Source organism: Nerophis ophidion, linkage group LG10, assembly GCF_033978795.1.
Source record: "Nerophis ophidion isolate RoL-2023_Sa linkage group LG10, RoL_Noph_v1.0, whole genome shotgun sequence".
In the NCBI taxonomy this organism is placed as follows: domain Eukaryota; kingdom Metazoa; phylum Chordata; class Actinopteri; order Syngnathiformes; family Syngnathidae; genus Nerophis; species Nerophis ophidion.
The window spans coordinates 8,996,790-9,016,977 of NC_084620.1; the positions used below are offsets into that span (position 1 = coordinate 8,996,790).

Genomic DNA, 20,188 nt, shown 5'->3' on the forward strand with positions numbered 1-20,188 from the left:
TGCAGGTGAGATAGGCACCAGCAACCCCCCACGACCCCAAAAAGGACAAGCGGTAGAAAACGGATGGATGGATGGATTTTTTATATATATAAATATACATGTATATACAGTATATATATATATATATATATATATATATATACATGTACATATATATATATATATGTCTGAATGCGTGGGTTCCCTCCGGGTACTCCGGCTTCCTCCCACCTCCAAAGACATGCACCTGGGGATAGGTTGATTGGCAACACTAAAATTGGCCCTAGTGTGTGAATGTGAGTGTGAATGTTGTCTGTCTATCTGTGTTGGCCCTGTGATGAGGTGGTGACTTGTCCAGGGTGTACCCCGCCTTCCGCCCGATTGTAGCTGAGATAGGCGCCAGCGCCCCCCGCGACCCCGAACGGGAATAAGCGGCAGAAAATGGATGGATATATATATATATATATATATATATATATATATATACAGTATATATATATATATATATAAACAGCCCGGCCCTTGGCCAAATTGCTTTAACCCAATGCGGCGCCCCTGAGTCAAAAAGTTTGGGGACCCCTGGTCTACAAAGAATATTAACGCCACATATATTGCTCTTATGTGACACGTGAGGAAGAGGGAAATGATCACAATTCACTTCCAGCTATTGTAGTGAGGGAGTAGGGAAGCCATTATAGTGTAAGCTGCCTCTGTCAGTGTGTTTGCTGTCTCACATTAGTTAGCTGGACAGGCAAGGCAATGAAGGGAAGCGAGATAGGACGGATGAGATAATAGATGGATGAGGCTGTGCATCCATAGCAACGACAGAAATCAAGCCTAACCATCCATCCATTTATTTTCTACCGCCTGTCCCTCTCGAAGTCGCGGGTGGCTGGAGCCTATCCCAGCTGCATTAAATGATGAAAATTCTTATTTAAAAAAAACAATTTCAGTGTCCAGTTAGTTGTGTGGCTTGATCAACTAAGGATCACTTTCACAACTTTCTATACGTACATTTTAGTTGTTGCACTGCATCCTACTGGGAGATGTTAGTACTATCTCACATACTGTAAGTTCTCGGTATGAATCCAATAATAGACATATTCCTAAGCAGGCAGGATTTTCTTGTATTGGATCTCATTAGGTGTACGTAACGAAGTGGATATTTCCCCAGACAGTATTGCCATCATCTTTCCTTTGCTAATGAGGGGAAGTCAGCAGAGACCAGCGTCGTCATGAAGACACACAGTGAAATACATTAAATATAATTTATTGAATATCTGCAGCAACTTTATTTAGGGCAATGCTTGTCAAATAGTGAGGCATCAGGGATCGGAGACACTTCTAGTACGAACATCTGTGGTCATGCAGAAACAATCAACACAAGCCTCCAGCTCGATGGTAGCAGTGCTCCAGTAAATCAACAGGCTGACCAGGAAAAATGATGAATTATAATTTTACATGTTTACCATGCCGGTAGGTAGTGAGGACATATAGTATCATTTAGTTGTCACGTATAGAATAATCACTGAATTCATCTTGACACAAACGAGAGCAGGTTCTCGATTTTAATTAAAATTAAAATTCAACTCATTTTATTTTCAATTTATATAGAAAAATTCTGTGTTGGTGTTAAAATCAGACCGTTTGATGTGTTTCTACCCACAATGAAATGTTCTTCCATTATTACAGGTAGGTCTTTATTCTGTGAAAATGTTTACATTTATATTAGTTCAGCTGATGTAGCATGAATTTGTCTCTGTCATTTATTGTTAGTCTTCAGTAATGCGGACGTTGTACCGATCCGTTGTGGTGAAGAAGGAGCTGAGCCGGAAGGCAAAGCTTTCAATTTACCGGTCGATCTACGTTCCCATCCTCACCTATGGTCATGAGCTTTGGGTCATGACCGAAAGGATAAGATCACGGGTACAAGCGGCCGAAATGAGTTTCCTCCGCCGTGTGGCGGGGCTCTCCCTTAGAGATAGGGTGAGAAGCTCTGTCATCCGGGAGGAACTCAAAGTAAATCCGCTGCTCCTCCACATCGAGAGGAGCCAGATGAGGTGGTTCGGGCATCTGGTCAGGATGCCACCCGAACGCCTCCCTAGGGAGGTGTTTAGGGCACGTCCAACCGGTAGGAGGCCACGGGGAAGACCCAGGACACGTTGGGAAGACTATGTCTCCCGGCTGGCCTGGGAACGCCTCGGGATCCCCCGGGAAGAGCTAGACGAAGTGGCTGGGGAGAGGGAAGTCTGGGCTTCCCTGCTTAGGCTGCTGCCCCCGCGACCCGACCTCGGATAAGCGGAAGAAGATGGATGGATGGATGGATGGATGGATTTATTGTTAGTTAAAGTCCTACTGAGACCAACTACTACCGACCACGCAGTCTGATAGTTTATATATCAATGATGAAATATTAACATTGCAACACATGCCAATACGGCCGGTTTAGTTGACTAAATTACAATTTTAAATTTCCCGCGGAGTTTCTTGTGGAGAACGTCGCGGAATGATGACGCGTGCGCGTGACGTCCCGGGTCGGAGGGGACATATTAGCGCAGCACCATTTGCGGCTAAAATTTGTCTCTTTTCATCGCGCAATTAAACAGTATTCTGGACATCTGTGTTGCTGAATCTTTTGCAATTTGTTCAATTAATAATGGAGAAGTCAAAGTAGAAAATGGAGGTGGGAAGCTTTGGCCTTTAGCCACACAAACACACGGTGTTTCCTTGTTTAAAATTCCCAGAGGTGAAGCTTTACTATGGATCAGAGCGGTCAAGCGAACATGGTTCCCGACCACTTCTCAACCGGCAGGTTTCGGTGAGAAAATTGTGGTAAAAAATCGCCTCTTACAAGAGATCAGCTGAGCTTGTGCCGTCCATGCAGCTGCCGTCGACTTCCCTCAGAGATTGGCGTCAAGACACCCGTGGACACACCCCTCCGACTATCAGGTACTATTTAATCTCACTAAAACACTAGCAACACAATAGAAAGATAAGGGATTTCCCAGAATTATCCCAGTAAATGTGTCTAAAGAACATCTGAATATGTTCGGATGAATATGTTTTTTTTAACTTTTTTTTTTATAGTCCTTCACTATCAATATCATCATCCACAAATCTTTCATCCTCGCTCAAATTAATGGAGAAATTGTCGTTTTCTCAGTCCGAATAGCTCTTGCTGCTGGAGGCTCCCATTATAAACAATGTGAGGATGTGAGGAGCCCTCACCCTTGTGACGTCATCGTCTGCGACTTCCGGTAAAGGCGAGGCTTTTTTATCAGCACCAAAAGTTGCGAACTTTATCGTGGATCTTCTCTACTAAATCCTTTCAGCAAAAATATGGCAATATCGCAAAATGATCAAGTATGACACATAGAATGGACCTGATATCCCCGTTTAAATAAGAGAATCTGATTTCAGTAGGCCTTTAATAATGTGTACTCTATCATATTTTTGGAATAAAATGTTTTTTTTTCACGACAAGTACGGTAATGCAATTGCAGCTTTGAATACTGTACAATATTAAAGTTAAAGTTAAAGTACCAATGATTGTCACACACAGTCTTGGTGTGGCAAAATTATTCTCTGCATTTGACCAATCACCCTTGATCACCTTCTGTGACAGGGGTAGGGAACCTATGGCTCTAGAGCCAGATGTGGCTCTTTTGATGACTGCATCTGGCTCTCAGATAAATCTTAGCTGACATTGCTTAACACAATGAGAAATGAATAATTCCGCTGGTAATCACAGTGTCAAATATAATGTTCAAAATATACAACATTCTCATGCATTTTCATCCATCCATCCGGTTTCTACCGCACCTGTTCAAGGAGTCGCATTAATGGTAAGAAGTATTTTTTTATTGTTGGTCAGCCTCAGAATAACAATATTATTGAAAAAAATAAGAGACTTATTATACTCTAAAGATGATGGTCTTTCTTAAAAATGCACGCATATAGTTGTATTCATTGTTGAAAAAAAAATATATATATATACATACATATGGCTCTCATGGAAATACCGTAAAAAATATTGGCTTGTACGGCTCTCCCAGCCAAAAAGGTTCCCGACCCCTGCTATGGGAGGTGAGGGGAGCAGTGGGCAGCAGCGGTGCCGCGCCCGGGAAACATTTTTGGTGATTTAACCCCCAATTCCAACCCTTGATGCTGAGTGCCAAGCAGGGAGGTAATGGGTCCCATTTTTATAGTCTTTGCTATGACTCGACCGGGGTTTGAACTCCCAACCTACCGATCTCAGGGCGGACACTCTAACCACTAGGCCACTGATACTGATCTGCTACCATATTAGCAGGAATCATATATAATTTTGTTATTTAGTAGAATGTTAAAAAAGACTTAACCAAATAAATGAGTAGAACAATTGTAAGTATGAACAACACTGATCTATTTATTAATATTTAGAATGGACTCATGATGTCCTTAAGTTGAAGTGTAGTGGTTATTGTTTTCGGTAACACCTAGAGGCCACAATATTTCATGAACCCCATGACGCAGTAAGCTGAATGATGCGGACACGTTTGTTACTGGATGTTTTCTAAGAAGCTCTTGCTTTAGACTGTGTGTGTAAGTAATATGCAGCTATACTGTAAGTATTTAATAGATGTTTACATTGACAAATGTGCGGTTTTAGTCTGCAATATCTAGTAAGTCTAGCTTGTGTGCGTATCTGTTGTGTAGCTGCTAGCTCCTACAAGCCTATAGCCCAGTGGTTCTCAAATGGGGGTACGCGTACCCCTGGGGGTACTTGAAGGTATGCCAAGGGGTATGTGAGATTTAAAAAAAATATTCTAAAAATAGCAACAATTCAAAAATCCTTTATGAATATATTTATTGAATAATACTTCAACAAAATATGAATGTAAGTTCATAAACTGTGAAAAGAAATGCAACAATGCAATATTCAGTGTTGACAGCTGGATTTTTTGTGGACATGTTCCGTAAATATTGATGTTAGAGATTTATGTTTTTGTGAAGAAATGTTTAGAATTAAGTTGATGAATCCAGATGGATCTCTATTACAATCCCTAAAGAGGGCACTTTAAGTTGATGATTACTTCTATGTGTAGAAATCTTTATTAATAATTTAATCACTTGTGTATTTTTCAACAATGTTTTAGTTATTTTTATATCTTTTTTTCCAACTAGTTCAAGAAAGACCACCACAAATGAGCAACATTTTGCACCGTTACACAATTTAATAAATCAGAAACTGATGACGTAGTGCTGTATTTTACTTCTGTATCTCTTTTTTTTAAACCAAAAATGCTTTGCTCTGATTAGGGGGTACTTGAAGTGAAAACATGTTCACAGGGGGTACATCACTGAGAAAAGGTTGAGAACCACTGCTATAGCCTACCATGTTTACTTTTTGTAAATTATTTGACTAAAATAGATGAAAAGACCAACCTTGAGCGCATATTGGAGGACTTTAGATGTTAACTGGCTATCCAGCTTTGCACAAATACACACGCAGCAGGACTGCTTGTACCAACCACTATCACCCAATGCTTGATTTTTTTGCTGATATTGGATCAATTTGATTATTATTATTATCATTATTATTTTGTACTCTGTATTTACGCAGGAAAGTCCCAGGACGCATTTATTTTGCAAGGTAGTCCTGCCTCAAACATTCAGTGCAGTTGAGTGTAGCAAGGTGGATGAAGTGTCTTGCTCAAGGACACAACGGCCATGGCTACAGTACTGCAGGGTGGCGGAATCTGAATACTAACCTGGAACCCTCAAGTTGCTGGCACGGCCGCTCTACCATCGGAGCCACGCCATATATCAATATTGGATCAAAAAGGGTTAGTATTACTTCTTACTACTCCTTGTTTAAACATGTTGAATTGTGCAAGTTTAAACATTGATCAATGTAACTTAAAGGCCTATTGAAACCCACTACTACCGACCACGCAGTCTGATAGTTTATATATCAATGATGAAATATTAACATTGCAAACCATGCCAATACGGCCTTTTTAGTTTACTAAATTGCAATTCTAAATTTCCCGCGAAATGTCGTGTTGAAAACGTCGCGGTATGATGACGCGGGTTGTAGCGGACATTATTTTACAGCCCGATCCAAGCTATAAGTAGTCTGCTTTAATCGCATAATTACACAGTATTCTGGACATCTGTGTTGCTGAATCTTTTGCAATTTGTTCTATTAATAATGGAGAAGTCAAAATAGAAAGATGGAGGTGGGAAGCTTTTAGCCTTTAGCCACACAGACAGCCGGTGTTTCCTTGTTTAAAATTCCCGAAGTTGAAGCTTTACTATGGAACAGAGCGGTCAAGCGAACATGTATCCCGACCACATGTCGACCGGCAGTTTTCGGTGAGAAAATTGTGGTAATAAGTCTGCTCTTACCGGAGACATCAGCGGAGATTCCGTCCTGCTGCAGTTGAGTGATTTCCCTCAGAGACTCTGGCATCAACACCCCTCCGACTTTCAGGTACTATTTAATCCCACTAAAAACTAGCAACACAATAGGCCAGGGGTCGGGAACCTTTTTGGCTGAGAGAGCCATACAAGCCAAATATTTTTAAAACTATTTCCGTGAGAGCCATATAATTTTTTATTGTTTTTTAAACAATGAATACAACTACATGCGTGCATTTTTAAGAAAGACCAACATTTTTAGAGTCTAATAAGTCTCTTATTCTTTTTAATAACATTGTTATTCTGAGGCTAACCAACAATAAATGAAATACTTCTTACCATTAATGCGACTTCTTGAACAGGTGCGGTAGACACCGGATGGATGGATGAAAATGCATGAGAATGTTTTATATTTTGAACGTTATTTTTGACACTGATTACCAGCGGAATTATTCATTACTTATTGTATTAAGCAATGTCAGCTAAGATTTATCTGAGATCCAGGTGCAGTCATCAAAAGAGCCACAGGTTCCCTACCCCTGCAATAGGCGGATAAGGGATTTTCCAGAATTATCCTAGTAAATGTGTCTAATAACATCTGAATCCCTCCCACTGCAATCGCCTTTCTTTTTTTTTATAGTCCTTCACTCTAAATTTCCTCATACACGAATATTTCATCCTCGCTCAAATTAATGTGGATACTGTTGCTTTCTCGGTCCGAATAGCTCTTGCTGCTGGAGGCTATGATTGTAAACAATGTGAGGATGTGAGGAGCCCTACAACCGGTGACATCACGCGCACATCGTCTGCTACTTCCGGTTAAGGCAAGGCTTTTTTATTAGCGACCAAAAGTTGCAAACTTTAACGTCGATGTTCTCTACTAAATCCTTTCAGCAAAAATATAGCAATATCGCGAAATGATCAAGTATCACACATAGAATGGACCTGCTATCCCCGTTTAAATAAGAAAATCTCATTTCAGTAGGCCTTTAATATATGCTTAACTGTAAGTTAAGCATATTGTGAATACATTGAAGCATTTAAGTTAATTCGTCTTTCTGTCTTGTGAATTGAAATTGTTTAAACGCTGTGCCCTTTAGTCCTTTGCTGAGAATAGTGAAGTGAATTATATTTATATAGCGCTTTTCTCGAGTGACTCGAAGCACTTTTACATAGTGAAACCCAATATCTAAGTTACATTTAAACCAGTGTGGGTGGCACTGGGAGCAGGTGGGTAAAGTGTCTTGCCCAAGGACACGACGGCAGTGACTATGATAGCGGAAGCGGGGATAGAAGTTGCTGGCACGGCCAATCTACCAACCGAGCTATACTGTAGTGCACGACTAGATGATTGCTAGTTCACAGTGAATACATGTAGGTGTTTACATGCGCTCCAAAAAAAAACAATTTCATGCAATTTTTGTTTTTGTTCAGTGCCCCAAGTGATCAGGTGCAAGTGTTTGGACGGTCGCAAACAGAGAGCAGCCGTGACAGCAAAACGGTGAAAAAGGAAGCGGGGAGGAAAAACCAAAAAGGGTGACAGGGAGGGGGACACACGCCAATGGAAGTGACAGTGTGCCGCGGCCTGGGCCCTAAATACAAACAGTTTTATCTGTTGACACCCCGCTAGCTTCTGACACGCCTGTCAGCTGTACTTATTACCACCTTCTCTCTGGAGAGACAGTTTCCACCGCAAACACACACACAGACACACACACACGCTTCACCTCTTTAAGACGCACTTTGTGTTGGTGTACTTGAGGCACAATGGCGTCCATGCACCGACGTCGTCGTTTCCTTTGGCAGACGGGTGGGGGTAGGGGCAAAGCTTGTCAGGTGGGTGTTGTGCTCGCAGCCTATGACAGCCCTGAGCTACCTGCCTACACGGGTCACTGCACCGTGCTTATGAGAGAGGATGGGAACACATTTGAGGGGCCGCACACAAACTAACAGCTCAATTGGGAAGGAAAAAGACAAGCGAGTTGAAAGTGCGTTCAGGTTCTCGCTGCTGCTCTTTGCTATGGTCAGAGTCTAGTTTTTTTTTAAATAAGCTGAAGAAAACACACAAAGGAAGCCAATGTGTTTACACTTGCACATCCCAACATGTTTCAAAAAGGAGTAGGAAGAAGCATAGCTTATTTAATTCTAACACTTCACTATTACTCGGCAATTGCTTTACACTTGTATACTACACGTGTTTAACTATTCTCTAATAAGAAAAACAAAAAAAGTGTAATAAGAAATACAAACCCCGTTTTCATATGAGTTGGGAAATTGTGTTAGATGTAAATATAAACGGAATACAATGATTTGCAAATCATTTTCAACCCATATTCAGTTGAATGCACTACAAAGACAAAATATTTGATGTTCAAACTCATAAACTTTATTTTTTTTTGCAAATAATAATTAACTTAGAATTTCAAGGCTGCAACACGTGCCAAAGTAGTTGGGAAAGGGCATGTTCACCACTGTGTTACATAACCTTTTCTTTTAACAACACTCAATAAACGTTTGGGAACTGAGGAAACTAATTGTTGAAGCTTTAAAAGTGGAGTTCTTTCCCATTCTTGTTTTATGTAGAGCTTCAGTCGTTCAACAGTCCGGGGTCTCCGCTGTCGTATTTTACGCTTCATAATGCGCCACCCATTTTTGATGGGAGACAGGTCTGGACGGCAGGCGGGCCAGGAAAGTACCTGCACTCTTTTACTACGAAACCACGCTGTTGTAACACATGGTTTGGCATTGTCTTGCTGAAATAAGCAGGGGTGTCCGTGATAACGTTGCTTGGATGACAACATATGTTGCTCCAAAACCTGTATGGACCGTTCAGCATAAATGGTGCCTTCACAGATGTGTAAGTTACCCATGCCTTGGGCACTAATACACCCCCATACCATCACAGATGCTGCCTTTTGAACTTTGCGCCTATAACAATCCGAATGGTTATTTTCCTTTTTGTTCCGGAGGACACCACGTCCACAGTCTCCAAATATAATTTGAAATGTAGACTCGTCAGACTACAGAACACTTTTGCACTTTGCATCAGTCCATCTTAGATGAGCTCGGGCCCAGCGAAGCCAGAGGCGTTCCTTGGTGTTGTTAATAAATGGCTTTCGCTTTGCATAGCAGAGTTTTAACTTGCACTAAGATATGTAGCGACCAACTGTAGTTACTGACAGTGGTTTTATGAAGCGTTCCTGAGCCCATGTGGTGATATCCTTTACACACCGATGTCTGCTTTTGATGCAGTACCGCCTGAGGGATCAATGGTCCGTAATATCATGGATGATACAGCAGAGGATTGGGAGAACTTCATGTGGTCAGATGAAACCAAAATAGAACTTTTTGGTATAAACTCAACTCGTCGTGTTTGGAGGAAGAAGAATACTGAGTTGCATCCCAAGAACACCATACCTACTGGGAAGCATGGGGGTGGAAACATCATGCTTTGGGGCTGTTTTTCTGCTAAGGGGACAGGACGATTGATCCGTGTTAAGGAAAGAATGAATGGGGCCATGTATCGTGAGATTTTGAGCCAAAACTTCCATCAATCAGTGAGAGCTTTGAATGGTTGACCAAATACTTATTGTCCACAATAATTTACTAATAAATTATTTAAAATTCCTACAATGTGAATTCCTGGATTTTTTTTCAAATCCTGTTACAGTTGAAGTGTACCTATGTCATAATTTTAAGTGGGAGAACTTGCACAATCGGTGGGTGACTAAATACTTTTTTGACCCACTGTATGTATAAAGACTATTGTTGGCAGGTTTTCGATGTTTTTTGGGGGGTTTTGTGGGCAAAATAATGAGCCCCCCATTTACTACACTGTTAGCAGACTTTTTTATGTATCATTTATTTACGGCTTAGAATGCATAGAAAAATAAAAACATATGTGTTCATGTCTTATACTGGGATTGTGAATAAACATTGCATCTCTCTTTAGATTTTGCGCATTTTCAGTATGGCTGATCTGATAATGTGGTCAGAGTGCAGAAGCGTTAGTCCAGTGACGTCAAACTCCGGAAATTACCGATGATGTTTGGATGGTATTTTCCCATGCTTTGCAGATTGGAAACATATTTGGATATGGTTTAATGGATACAATGACTTTAAGTTGAAGTGGAGTCGTAATTGTTTTTTGGTGACGCGGACACCTACTGGTCACAATAATTCCTAACCTTAAGACCATAATGCAGTTAGTTGAATGATGCGGACATGTTTGTTACTGACTATTTTTTAATGCACATCTACCTTGAAGACTTTGTATGTGGACGTAATGTCCAAGTATAGTTATTGATACTTGTGTATGTCGACAAATGTGATCTAGAATGCAACATTGTTTGATTAAGGACACCCATTACATATTATAGCGTGCTTAGCTGTTGTGTAGCTGCTTGTTCCTAGTACCCTGCTATGTTTACCTTTTGTAAATGACTTGACCAAAATATTAGAAAAGACCAAGCATGTGTGCTTACTGGAGGACATTTAGAGCTTTGCAGGACTGACTGCTTGTATCGGTCGTTATAACACATTTTACATGCAAGCACTTTATAATCCCATACATGTTTTGTTATTTTGCTGATAACAGAGATATCATTATTGTATCAAAACACCCATATTAGATTGCTTGATTGGACTGGTTCTTACAATCCCTGATGAAATCAGCACAATATTGAAGAGCCGTCTTCTTAAGTGGGGTTGGAGATATTCTAGGGTGGGATTGGTGCTGACCTCTAAAGGTTGCCAAACAATACATCATCAGTCGTATGGACCCGACTCATTGGGTGTTTCGGTCTCTAATCACAATACACCCATGTCAAAGGCTGACCAACCACAGCTTAATCAGGTGTGGGTATTTGTTTTCAGGCCATGCGGTTTTTTTTGCAACCCATACAGTGTCTTTCCCTTTTAGCTGTTTTCGGCTACAACGGAAGGCAATCAAGTTATTAGATTGCCTTCCGTTGGGCCTGATCTCTGATTCCCACATCCTTTAGGAGTCTTGTGGTAAAACTTGCTACAAGGCCTCTATAGCCCACCTCCACTGGAAACACCTTACGCTCCAGCATAGCTCCTCTATTCCTGCCGCTAAATTGGTCACATCCCGCATGATCCCAAGCTCAACGATGAAAAAACATTGGCAGGTATTGGGCCAGAGGAGCAAGTCTGGCCGCAGAGTGGTCACTGGGATTTGGGGTGGGAATGTGAGCCTCTGGCTTAAGTCCTCTCACATTTCCCAATCTCTCGCTGCGTTGACTGTGCATGAGTTGTTCCCTTGTTGCGTTATTTCCTTCTCGAATTATGGAGGATGTTAACTTTGGGACAGTGTCCTGAGTACCTATGGGCAAAGCGTTGATGGTAATCCTCTTCTGTTCCAGGTGTGCGGCGAAGCACTTCAACACTGACCTTGCAGCCCACCAGGATATGATTGAGGTCCGCAGGGACTGCACATAGGAGACAGGCTGGATTATTTCCAAACGAGAGATGTAGGTTGGTTGGAGAGGGAAGGATATTATACGCGGGTCTGATTATGAAGCTCAGCCAGTTGGAATCCATGTTCCATAGTTTGCCCCATCCAATTTTTCTCTTTTCCAGGCCATCCCATCTCATCCATCGACCTTGGGAGACTGCTTTGGCACATCCGGCTGCCTTCTCTCAATGGCGCAGCTCCTCCAGCACAAGGTGTCGACGTTATGATGGGGCAGCCTTTTTCTACGTAGGTGTTGTTCCCATCTCAAGGCCCCCTCTGCCACTCTGTACTTGCCCCATAATGTCCATGTGTATGAGGGCGGCTTTTGCTTCTGCCATTACTGCACTTGGCATCCATTTCTTTCCTGTCGCTGGGATGGGGGCTGTGCCTCAAACTAATGTTTCCTGTGATTATTTTAGGGTAATTTCCAGCCTGGCTTTGGTAATAATTATAAATATTTTTTCTCTCTTTCAGTTTCTTAAATTTGAGTTCCCGGCTCACTCGGTTCCATAGTTTTACTCCACATATTAAAATGCTAGAAGTGTTTAGTTTTGTGTCGGCGTATATTTGTTTTTATTTCAATGTAGTTCTTCTCTGTCTTGTCTAAAATGATTGTTGTACATTTACATGTTGTTGTTTGTCGAATGCATTACTTAAGCACCAGCTTTGTGAATTTCCATGTATGCGAATAAATAATTAGCTGCTGTCATTACATGAAGATGCTGTGGGGGGAAAAAAGCAACTAATTTAGTCGTTGTAGGGTTGGCACAAAAGGTGAAAAGCAGCTTTTAAGAAGAAATATTGTGTGCTAATTATATCGCAATATGGCTCTTAAAAGGCGTTGACATATGTTGCTTGGATAAATAATAATAAATCGCAGAGTCCAGCAGAGCGGGCTGTTGCTAAGCAACGCTGACTAACTTTTGTGTTGTGTTTCATCTAGAATGCGTCTCGTCCCTGCTGGAGGCGTGGATGGTGGACAGGAGGATGGGAAGACAAGAGGGGGGAGTGTGTGTGTGTGTGCGTGTGTGTGTGTGTGTGTAAGAGCTTAGACAGCCAGATACAGGACATATAGGGTTTACATAGAGGTGACCACAAGGTGGCAATGTTTCCACACCTTTCCTGTTGGAGGGCACAATGCGTGTGTGTGTGTTAAGTTCTTCATGTGTTCTGCAGTGCTGGCTAGTGGCTGGCTCAGTTTTAACTCAAATCAATGCTTATTACGATGCCCTTGTCCATGTCTCGCTCTCCTTCTATTCCCCACACAAGCACACACATGCAGGAAAACAGCATGAACACGCACGCACGCGCACGCACACGCACAGTACATGACAAGCATCTGCTGCCTCTCATGAGAGCAGTCTTCCAAAAAAACCAAGAAATGTTAACGTCTCAGACTGCCTGAGCTCCGCCTTCTGCTCTTGTCAGCGCCATCACAGCACAACTTGGAAAAAGTCATATCATTAGAAACATGTTACTTATTCCCTGATACCACAGCCTGCGTGCTAATTGTGCGGATGTGGCTGGACCTCGTGTGACGCGTGTGCATGTCTGTGTGTGTGCGATCCAGAAAGCCGCAGAATGTGTAAACAAAGTGCGCGGCGAATCCCAATCAACATCTCGCAATCAAGGCGGCCGGAGAGGCGGCGTGGCGACAACGGAGAGGGAAAGCGCCGCCATCGCTCGCCATAATCAAAGTTGACAGAGGGGAGAAACAACACACTAATCAATGCTCTTTCTTACACATTCATGGTGGCTTCAGTTAACACTTTTTTTTTTCTACTTCTACTATTGACTGGAACGTTTGCAACACAAGTGCACTAGATTTGTGCTGTTCAAGCTTCTTTGGCTTTGTTGCAAGAAGAATCCATAACAATTAACATCAGCAAACAAGAGCTGCTAAAGCTGCTTAATCCTCCATGCCAACTTTCCCGTACTGCTTCTCTCTGTGTAAGAGAAGATGCTTACCTGGCAAAGTCAAGGTCCGCCTCTCTGGACATGGTGATGTTGGTGAGGTTCTGCTGCAGGACAAAGATGTTCCTGCACATCTTTTTGATGCCCGACTCGCTGATCCTCTTGAAGTACTGCGCCCCGTTGATCAGGATGCAGGAGATCAGATGACCCAAACCTTGTTGGAGAATCTCGTTTTAGTCATTTCACTAAAATTAGTAAACCCCTCACATTTACAGCGGGGCAAAAAAGTGTTTAGTCAGCCACCGATTGTGCAAGTTCTCCCACTTAAAATGATGACAGAGGGCTGTAATTTTCATCATAGGTACACTTCAACTGTGAGAGACAGAATGTGAAAAAAAAAATCCAGGAATTCACATTGTAGGAATTTTAAAGATTTTTTTTGTAAATGTCGGTGGAAAATAAGTATTTGGTCAACCATTCAAAGCTCTCACTGATGGATACATGGATGATACAGCAGAGGATTGGGAGAATGTCATGTGGTCAGATGAAACCAAAATAGAACATTTTGGTATAAACTCAACTCGTCGTGTTTGGAGGAAGAAGAATACTGAGTTGCATCCCAAGAACACCATACCTACTGTGAAGCATGGGGGTGGAAACATCATGCTTTGGGGCTGTTTTTTTGTTAAGGAGCAGGACCATTGATCCGTGTTAAGGAAAGAATGAATGGGGCCATGTATTGTGAGATTTTGAGCCAAAACCTCCTTCCATCAGTGAGAGCTTTGAATCGTTGACCAAATACTTATTTTCTACCATAATTTACAAATAAATTCTTTAAAATTCCTACAATTCCTGGATTTTTTTTCACATTCTGTCTCTCACAGTTGAAGTGTATCTATGATAAAAATTACAGACCTCTGTCATCATTTTAAGTGGGATAACTTGCTCAATCGGTGGCTGACTAAATACTTTTTTGCCCCACTGTATAATATTCGAACAACACTGTGGAAATTATTGCATTTTGAATTAGTCCGTGTTAAGGGTGTCCCGATATGATATCGGTCCAATATAGAATAGAATAGGAAGTACTTTATTGATCCCTGTGGGAAATTCAGCACCACAGTTCGCTTACAATAGACAATAATAAAAAATAAGATAATATATATAATATATTATATATAATACATAATATACAATATATGATTAATATGAATATATTCTACATATATTCTACATTTAAGTGCAGTCAAGGAACATATGCATTATACAGTCTGATGGCTGTCGGTATGAAGGACCTTCTGTGTCGTTCCGTGTTGCATTTTGGGAGTCTGAGCCTTCCACTGAACGTGCTCATTCTCTCTGCAAGGTCCGAGTGTAGTGGGTGGGAGGTGTTGTCCATAATGGCTAGGAGTTTTGCTCGACTTCTCCTCTCTGACACCACCGCTAGAGAGTCTAGCTCCACTCCCACCAAGTTACTGGCCTTCTTTACCAGCTTGTCCAGTCTGTTTGCGACCCTCGCTCTCAGCCCACTGCCCCAGTAGACCACGGAGTACAATAAGGAAAAGTCAGCAAAAGTGTATCTGATTATACAGTATGTGCTTGCATGTAACATGTGTGATAAATGTCCGATACCAGCTCAGTGGCCTTGTGTTTGGAGTGTATGCTCTGAGACTGGGAGGTTGTGAGTTAAAACCCCGGCCGAGTCATACCAAAGACTACAAAAAAATGTGCCCCATTGCCTCCCTGCGCGCGCTGATGCTCACTGCTCCCCTCACCTCCCAGGGGGTGAACATGGGGATGGGTCAAATGCAGAGGACACATTTCACCACACCTAGTGTGTGTGAGACAATCGTTGGGACTTTAACTTTGACTTAACTAGATACATGCAGTCCTGCAGCGTGTTCTCTTGTGCAAAGCTGGACAGCCAGCCCACAAGTTTGGTCTTTTCTTCTAATTTAGTCAATTTATTTACGAAAGGTAAACATCGTCTAAGCACACAAGCTACAAATACGTGATAAGTGTCCTTCACTAAACAAGACTGCAGTCTAAAACAGCAGAATAATTACATATTACTTATACATAATAGCATAATAGAAAAGTATCCAGTACCAAATGTGTCCACATCATTCAACTTACTGCGCCATGATCTTAACTTCATGAATTATTGTGAACAGAAATGTTGCCAACAAATCTATTACCACTCCATTTCAACTCACTGACAGCACAAATCTATTCCAGATAGTTAAAAATAAATAGATTAGTGTTTGTCACTGTTTTCTGTTTGACTAATTTTACTTGACTAAACCTCTTCCAATGTTCCAAACTACAAAATAACACAAGTGTGTGCTATGATTCCTGTTGATATCGTATCGGATTAATCAGCCAATACTAAAGGCTCCAATATTGATATTGTATCGAAAGTGAAAATGTTGTAGATTATCAATCAGTGTACAGCTTGTATTGCAGTATAGGTTTATTATGCAATGGAAACAAGTATCTAGACACAGTACCGTACCAATAAAATACCCGAGTATTTAGTGTAAACATTGTTATCTTGAACTGCCTTCACCAGCAATGCACATGTTGTTTCTGGAATCTATGGCAGGACAATTAATCAAATTTTGATTTAATTTGGATGATGGCTTTCCAGAATCATAAAAATACAATAATAACAATAAAAAAATGTATAAATGAGTTGCGCATCATGCATGCAAACTTCTGAGCATGTAACGATGAAATTTCCACCATGGGGACTAATAAAGTATACGAGTGACGATTACAAAACCAATGAAGGATAAATGAGGGAAAAACAGATCATGTCTGCTCAAGGTTTGGGAACTCACCACAGTTGCTAATTTTACTTTGACACATCACTAGTATCCATGATCAATAAAGGTTGACAAAAACAGTCAGGCCAATCATTTCCGCTTGGACGTAACCATGGATGGTACAGAATAGGCCAATAAAATTGAAATCCATTGTTAAACGAAGACTTTCATAGAAATTGACATATGAGTGAGCTCATTCATCTCTGAAACACACAAGTTCTCTGTCCTGAACCCAATAATGTCGAGATGGCTTACTTGAAACAGCAACCAAACTAGAAATCTAAAGCTAGCGAGAACAATCCATACACCCACAGCACAACTCATCTGATTGTGTTGTTGTGAACGACATCATCGATGTAAGATCAACTGACAAACAGGACAGCACTTGCAAGTTTAGAAACGTTCTCTCTCTTTTTTTTTTTTTTTTAATTTTTTTTTTTTTTAATTTTTTTTTTTTAAACAGCCTCAAGTCATCTCCTTACTCGTCAAGCTCAGAATAGAAGCACACTCCCCCCCCCTTCACAATAAAGCGCTGTACATCACATCCGGTCTAACTGCACTAACAAAAATAAAGGTTTCAAAAAGTGCTTTACACAAGCATAATGTACAAAATCACTTATTGATAGATTTACACAATTAAAATAATGGTCAAAATTGTCCAAAGATGTATTGCACCAATAAATGTGGGGCTATCGGCATTTCATTAACAAACATTATAATACATTTAATTAATCACACAAGAAGCACACACTGTATTCTGGTAAATTAAGTGTAGGAAGTAAAAAAAATATAATTCAAAATGATTAAAATGGAAACACTTTTTTTTTTCAATACTGTTATTTTAATGTATTGTTGTTACTATTATGATTACTTCACTTGTGGTTTATTTGTTACTAATTCATATATTTTTTTCTTTAAGATCATATTTAAATTTGAGTTTTGGTTGTACAATAAATACTTGTTTTGAATTCAATGGATAATAGTTTTTTTTATTTGTGATTAGAATATCAATGAACATAATTGTGATTGGGCTTCACGGTGGGAGAGGGGTTAGTGCGTCTGCCTCACAATACGAAGGTCCTGCAGTCCTGGGTTCAAATCCAGGCTCGGGATCTTTCTGTGTGGAGTTTGCATGTTCTCCCCGTGAATGCGTGGGTTCCCTCCGGGTACTCCGGCTTCCTCCCACTTCCAAAGACATGCACCTGGGGATAGGTTGATTGGCAACACTAAATTGGCCCTAGTGTGTGAATGTGAGTGTGAATGTTGTCTGTCTATCTGTGTTGGCCCTGCGATAAGGTGGCGACTTGTCCAGGGTGTACCCCGCCTTCCGCCTGATTGTAGCTGAGATAGGCGCCAGCGCCCCCCGCAGCCCCCCAAAAAAAGGGAATAAGCGGTAGAAAATGGATGGATGGATAATTGTGATTATTATTTTCGCTGTAATTGTCCAGCTCTACTGGGATCTTATTCCATCCCCCATGTTAGACTCCTTCATTTCTTCGGATCATCACAGTGCATGTTGGAATCCATGCCCACATCAATGAACCATAGCTCCCCAGTTCCGATAGCACTCATGCCCCCCTGGGACCATGCAGCAAAGACACAATTATCTCGATGCTTGCTATTCAGACAATACTGGCTGCGTGTTGACTCATTCTCAGTTGATCGTAAATCACAAGCTATACACTGACTACTCTAAAGTATATCCTTGCTTCATTTTCTATGATTCAGTGCATTGAGGCTATGGAGTGTAATGAAAATGCTTGCAGAATATATTCCAAGCAGTGGGAACCTCTGGATTACCTTCAAATATGTATTGGAACTTGTGCTGCTGCAAGGCCGCGCTCATCACCTCCTCGATGGCGGAGATGTCCTTGTTGAGCTTGACCACCAGCGGGTCGTAGTCCATGCTCTCCACGTTGGCCACGATGGCGTAATTACCCTCCTTGGTCAGCGGGATCAAGTAATGAAAGCAGTGCACCCTGCATGAAGGAGATTATTATTAAATTCAGTTTTTTACAGCAGTGATTGTACTCAAAATGCTGATCGCAGGTGTGCTAAATATGATTCGTTAGTCCAACATAACGCATCACATCCTGTAAGCGCACAACAAATCTTCTATTGGAACACAAAAGCTGCAAAAGGAATGGCTTCCTTCTTTTAACATTTTCTTTCATACCCAAAAGCAAAATGTAGCCTTCAAAACATTTAATTACAGACGAATGTGACGCACAAAGCTTTTGGCACGGTTATTCTTTTGATCTTTTTCAGCATGAATGAAGACTGCCGGGGGGGTCGAACAGCATCAGGAGATGTTTGTTTTACGTGTTCATACTTTACAACTTCAAATGACAAATATAAATACTGATTAAGGGACATTCCACTGAAAATAATACTTAAGTCTAAAAAATTAATACGAAGATACACACAGGGTTTCCCCAAGACGGCAAAAACACCTGTGGCGGCGGGGGTGTGGTGGTGGGACGTGGTTGTGGGCCTGGTTACCATGATGTCACTAAATAATTTGCCTAATCTGCCAAAATGATACGATTCTTCGAAAAATGTTCACCACTAGAGTTTTTTACAAGGGACTCTCCTTAGTCTTATCCTGCTTTTAAATGTGTGTTTTAACTCCTGTGCCCACTCAGTGGCCTAGTGGTTAGAGTGTCCGCCCTGAGACCGGTAGGTCGTGAGTTCAAATCCCGGCCGAGTCATACCAAAGACTATAAAAATAGGACCAATTGCCTCCCTGCTCGGCACTCAGCATCAAGGGTTGGAATTGGGGTTTAAATCATCATCAATGATTCCAGGGCGCGGCACCGCTGCTGCCCACTGCTCCCCTCACTTCCCAGGGGGTGATCAAGGGTCAAATGCAGAGGACAAATTTCACCACACCTAGTGTGTGTGTGACAACCGTTGGTACTTTAACTTTTAACTTTGTGATGGATGTTTTCTAAAATGTGCTATATAAATAAAGATAATTGGAACGTACATTTAAAAACAATACCTTATTATTAATTAGTATTAATATATATATTCATATTGTTTTTCCATATTTTCAATTGTTGATTATTGTACAATGTACTTTTGAGAATTTTTCAAGTGTCATTCTCGAGACTTTTAATTACTTTTTTTAATTAAAATAAATTAAAAACTACGAGAGAAAAAAATAACCTTCTTCTGGTGTTATTATAAAATTTAGTCATGTTTAGAGACTCTTAATTTCTGTCCCTCGATGTCCCTGTCCTCTTAATACTTGCACATTTTGTAGACGCTGTCCACGGGTATATCTGGTTACGTCCACATTGCAGACATGCTGACAACACTCTATAGCAGGGGTCACCAACCTTTTTGAAACCAAGAGCTACTTCTTGGGTACTGATTAATGCGAAGGGCTACTAGTTTGATACACACTTAAATAAATTGCCAGAAATAGCCAATTTGCTCAATTTACCTTTAATAAATAAATCTATATATATATATAAAAATGTGTATTTCTGTCGTACATTTTCTTTCCTTTTTACGGAAGCATTTTTGTAGAGAATAAATGATGAAAAAAACACTTAATTGAACGGTTTAAAAGAGGAGA

At 41.0% G+C, this 20,188-nt stretch overlaps 1 protein-coding gene across 1 annotated transcript in view; it reads right to left on the minus strand.

The window, feature by feature from the left end:
- exoc4 (exocyst complex component 4) overlaps nucleotides 1-20,188 on the minus strand; it is a 227,348-nt gene that overhangs the window by 5,287 nt on the left and 201,873 nt on the right. The window contains exons 18-19 of the mRNA XM_061912242.1: nucleotides 18,403-18,581; nucleotides 13,829-13,988 (exon numbers count right to left, since the gene is read on the minus strand). Coding sequence (XP_061768226.1) covers nucleotides 13,829-13,988; nucleotides 18,403-18,581 — 339 coding nt within the window. The remainder of the gene's footprint in view (nucleotides 1-13,828; nucleotides 13,989-18,402; nucleotides 18,582-20,188) is intronic.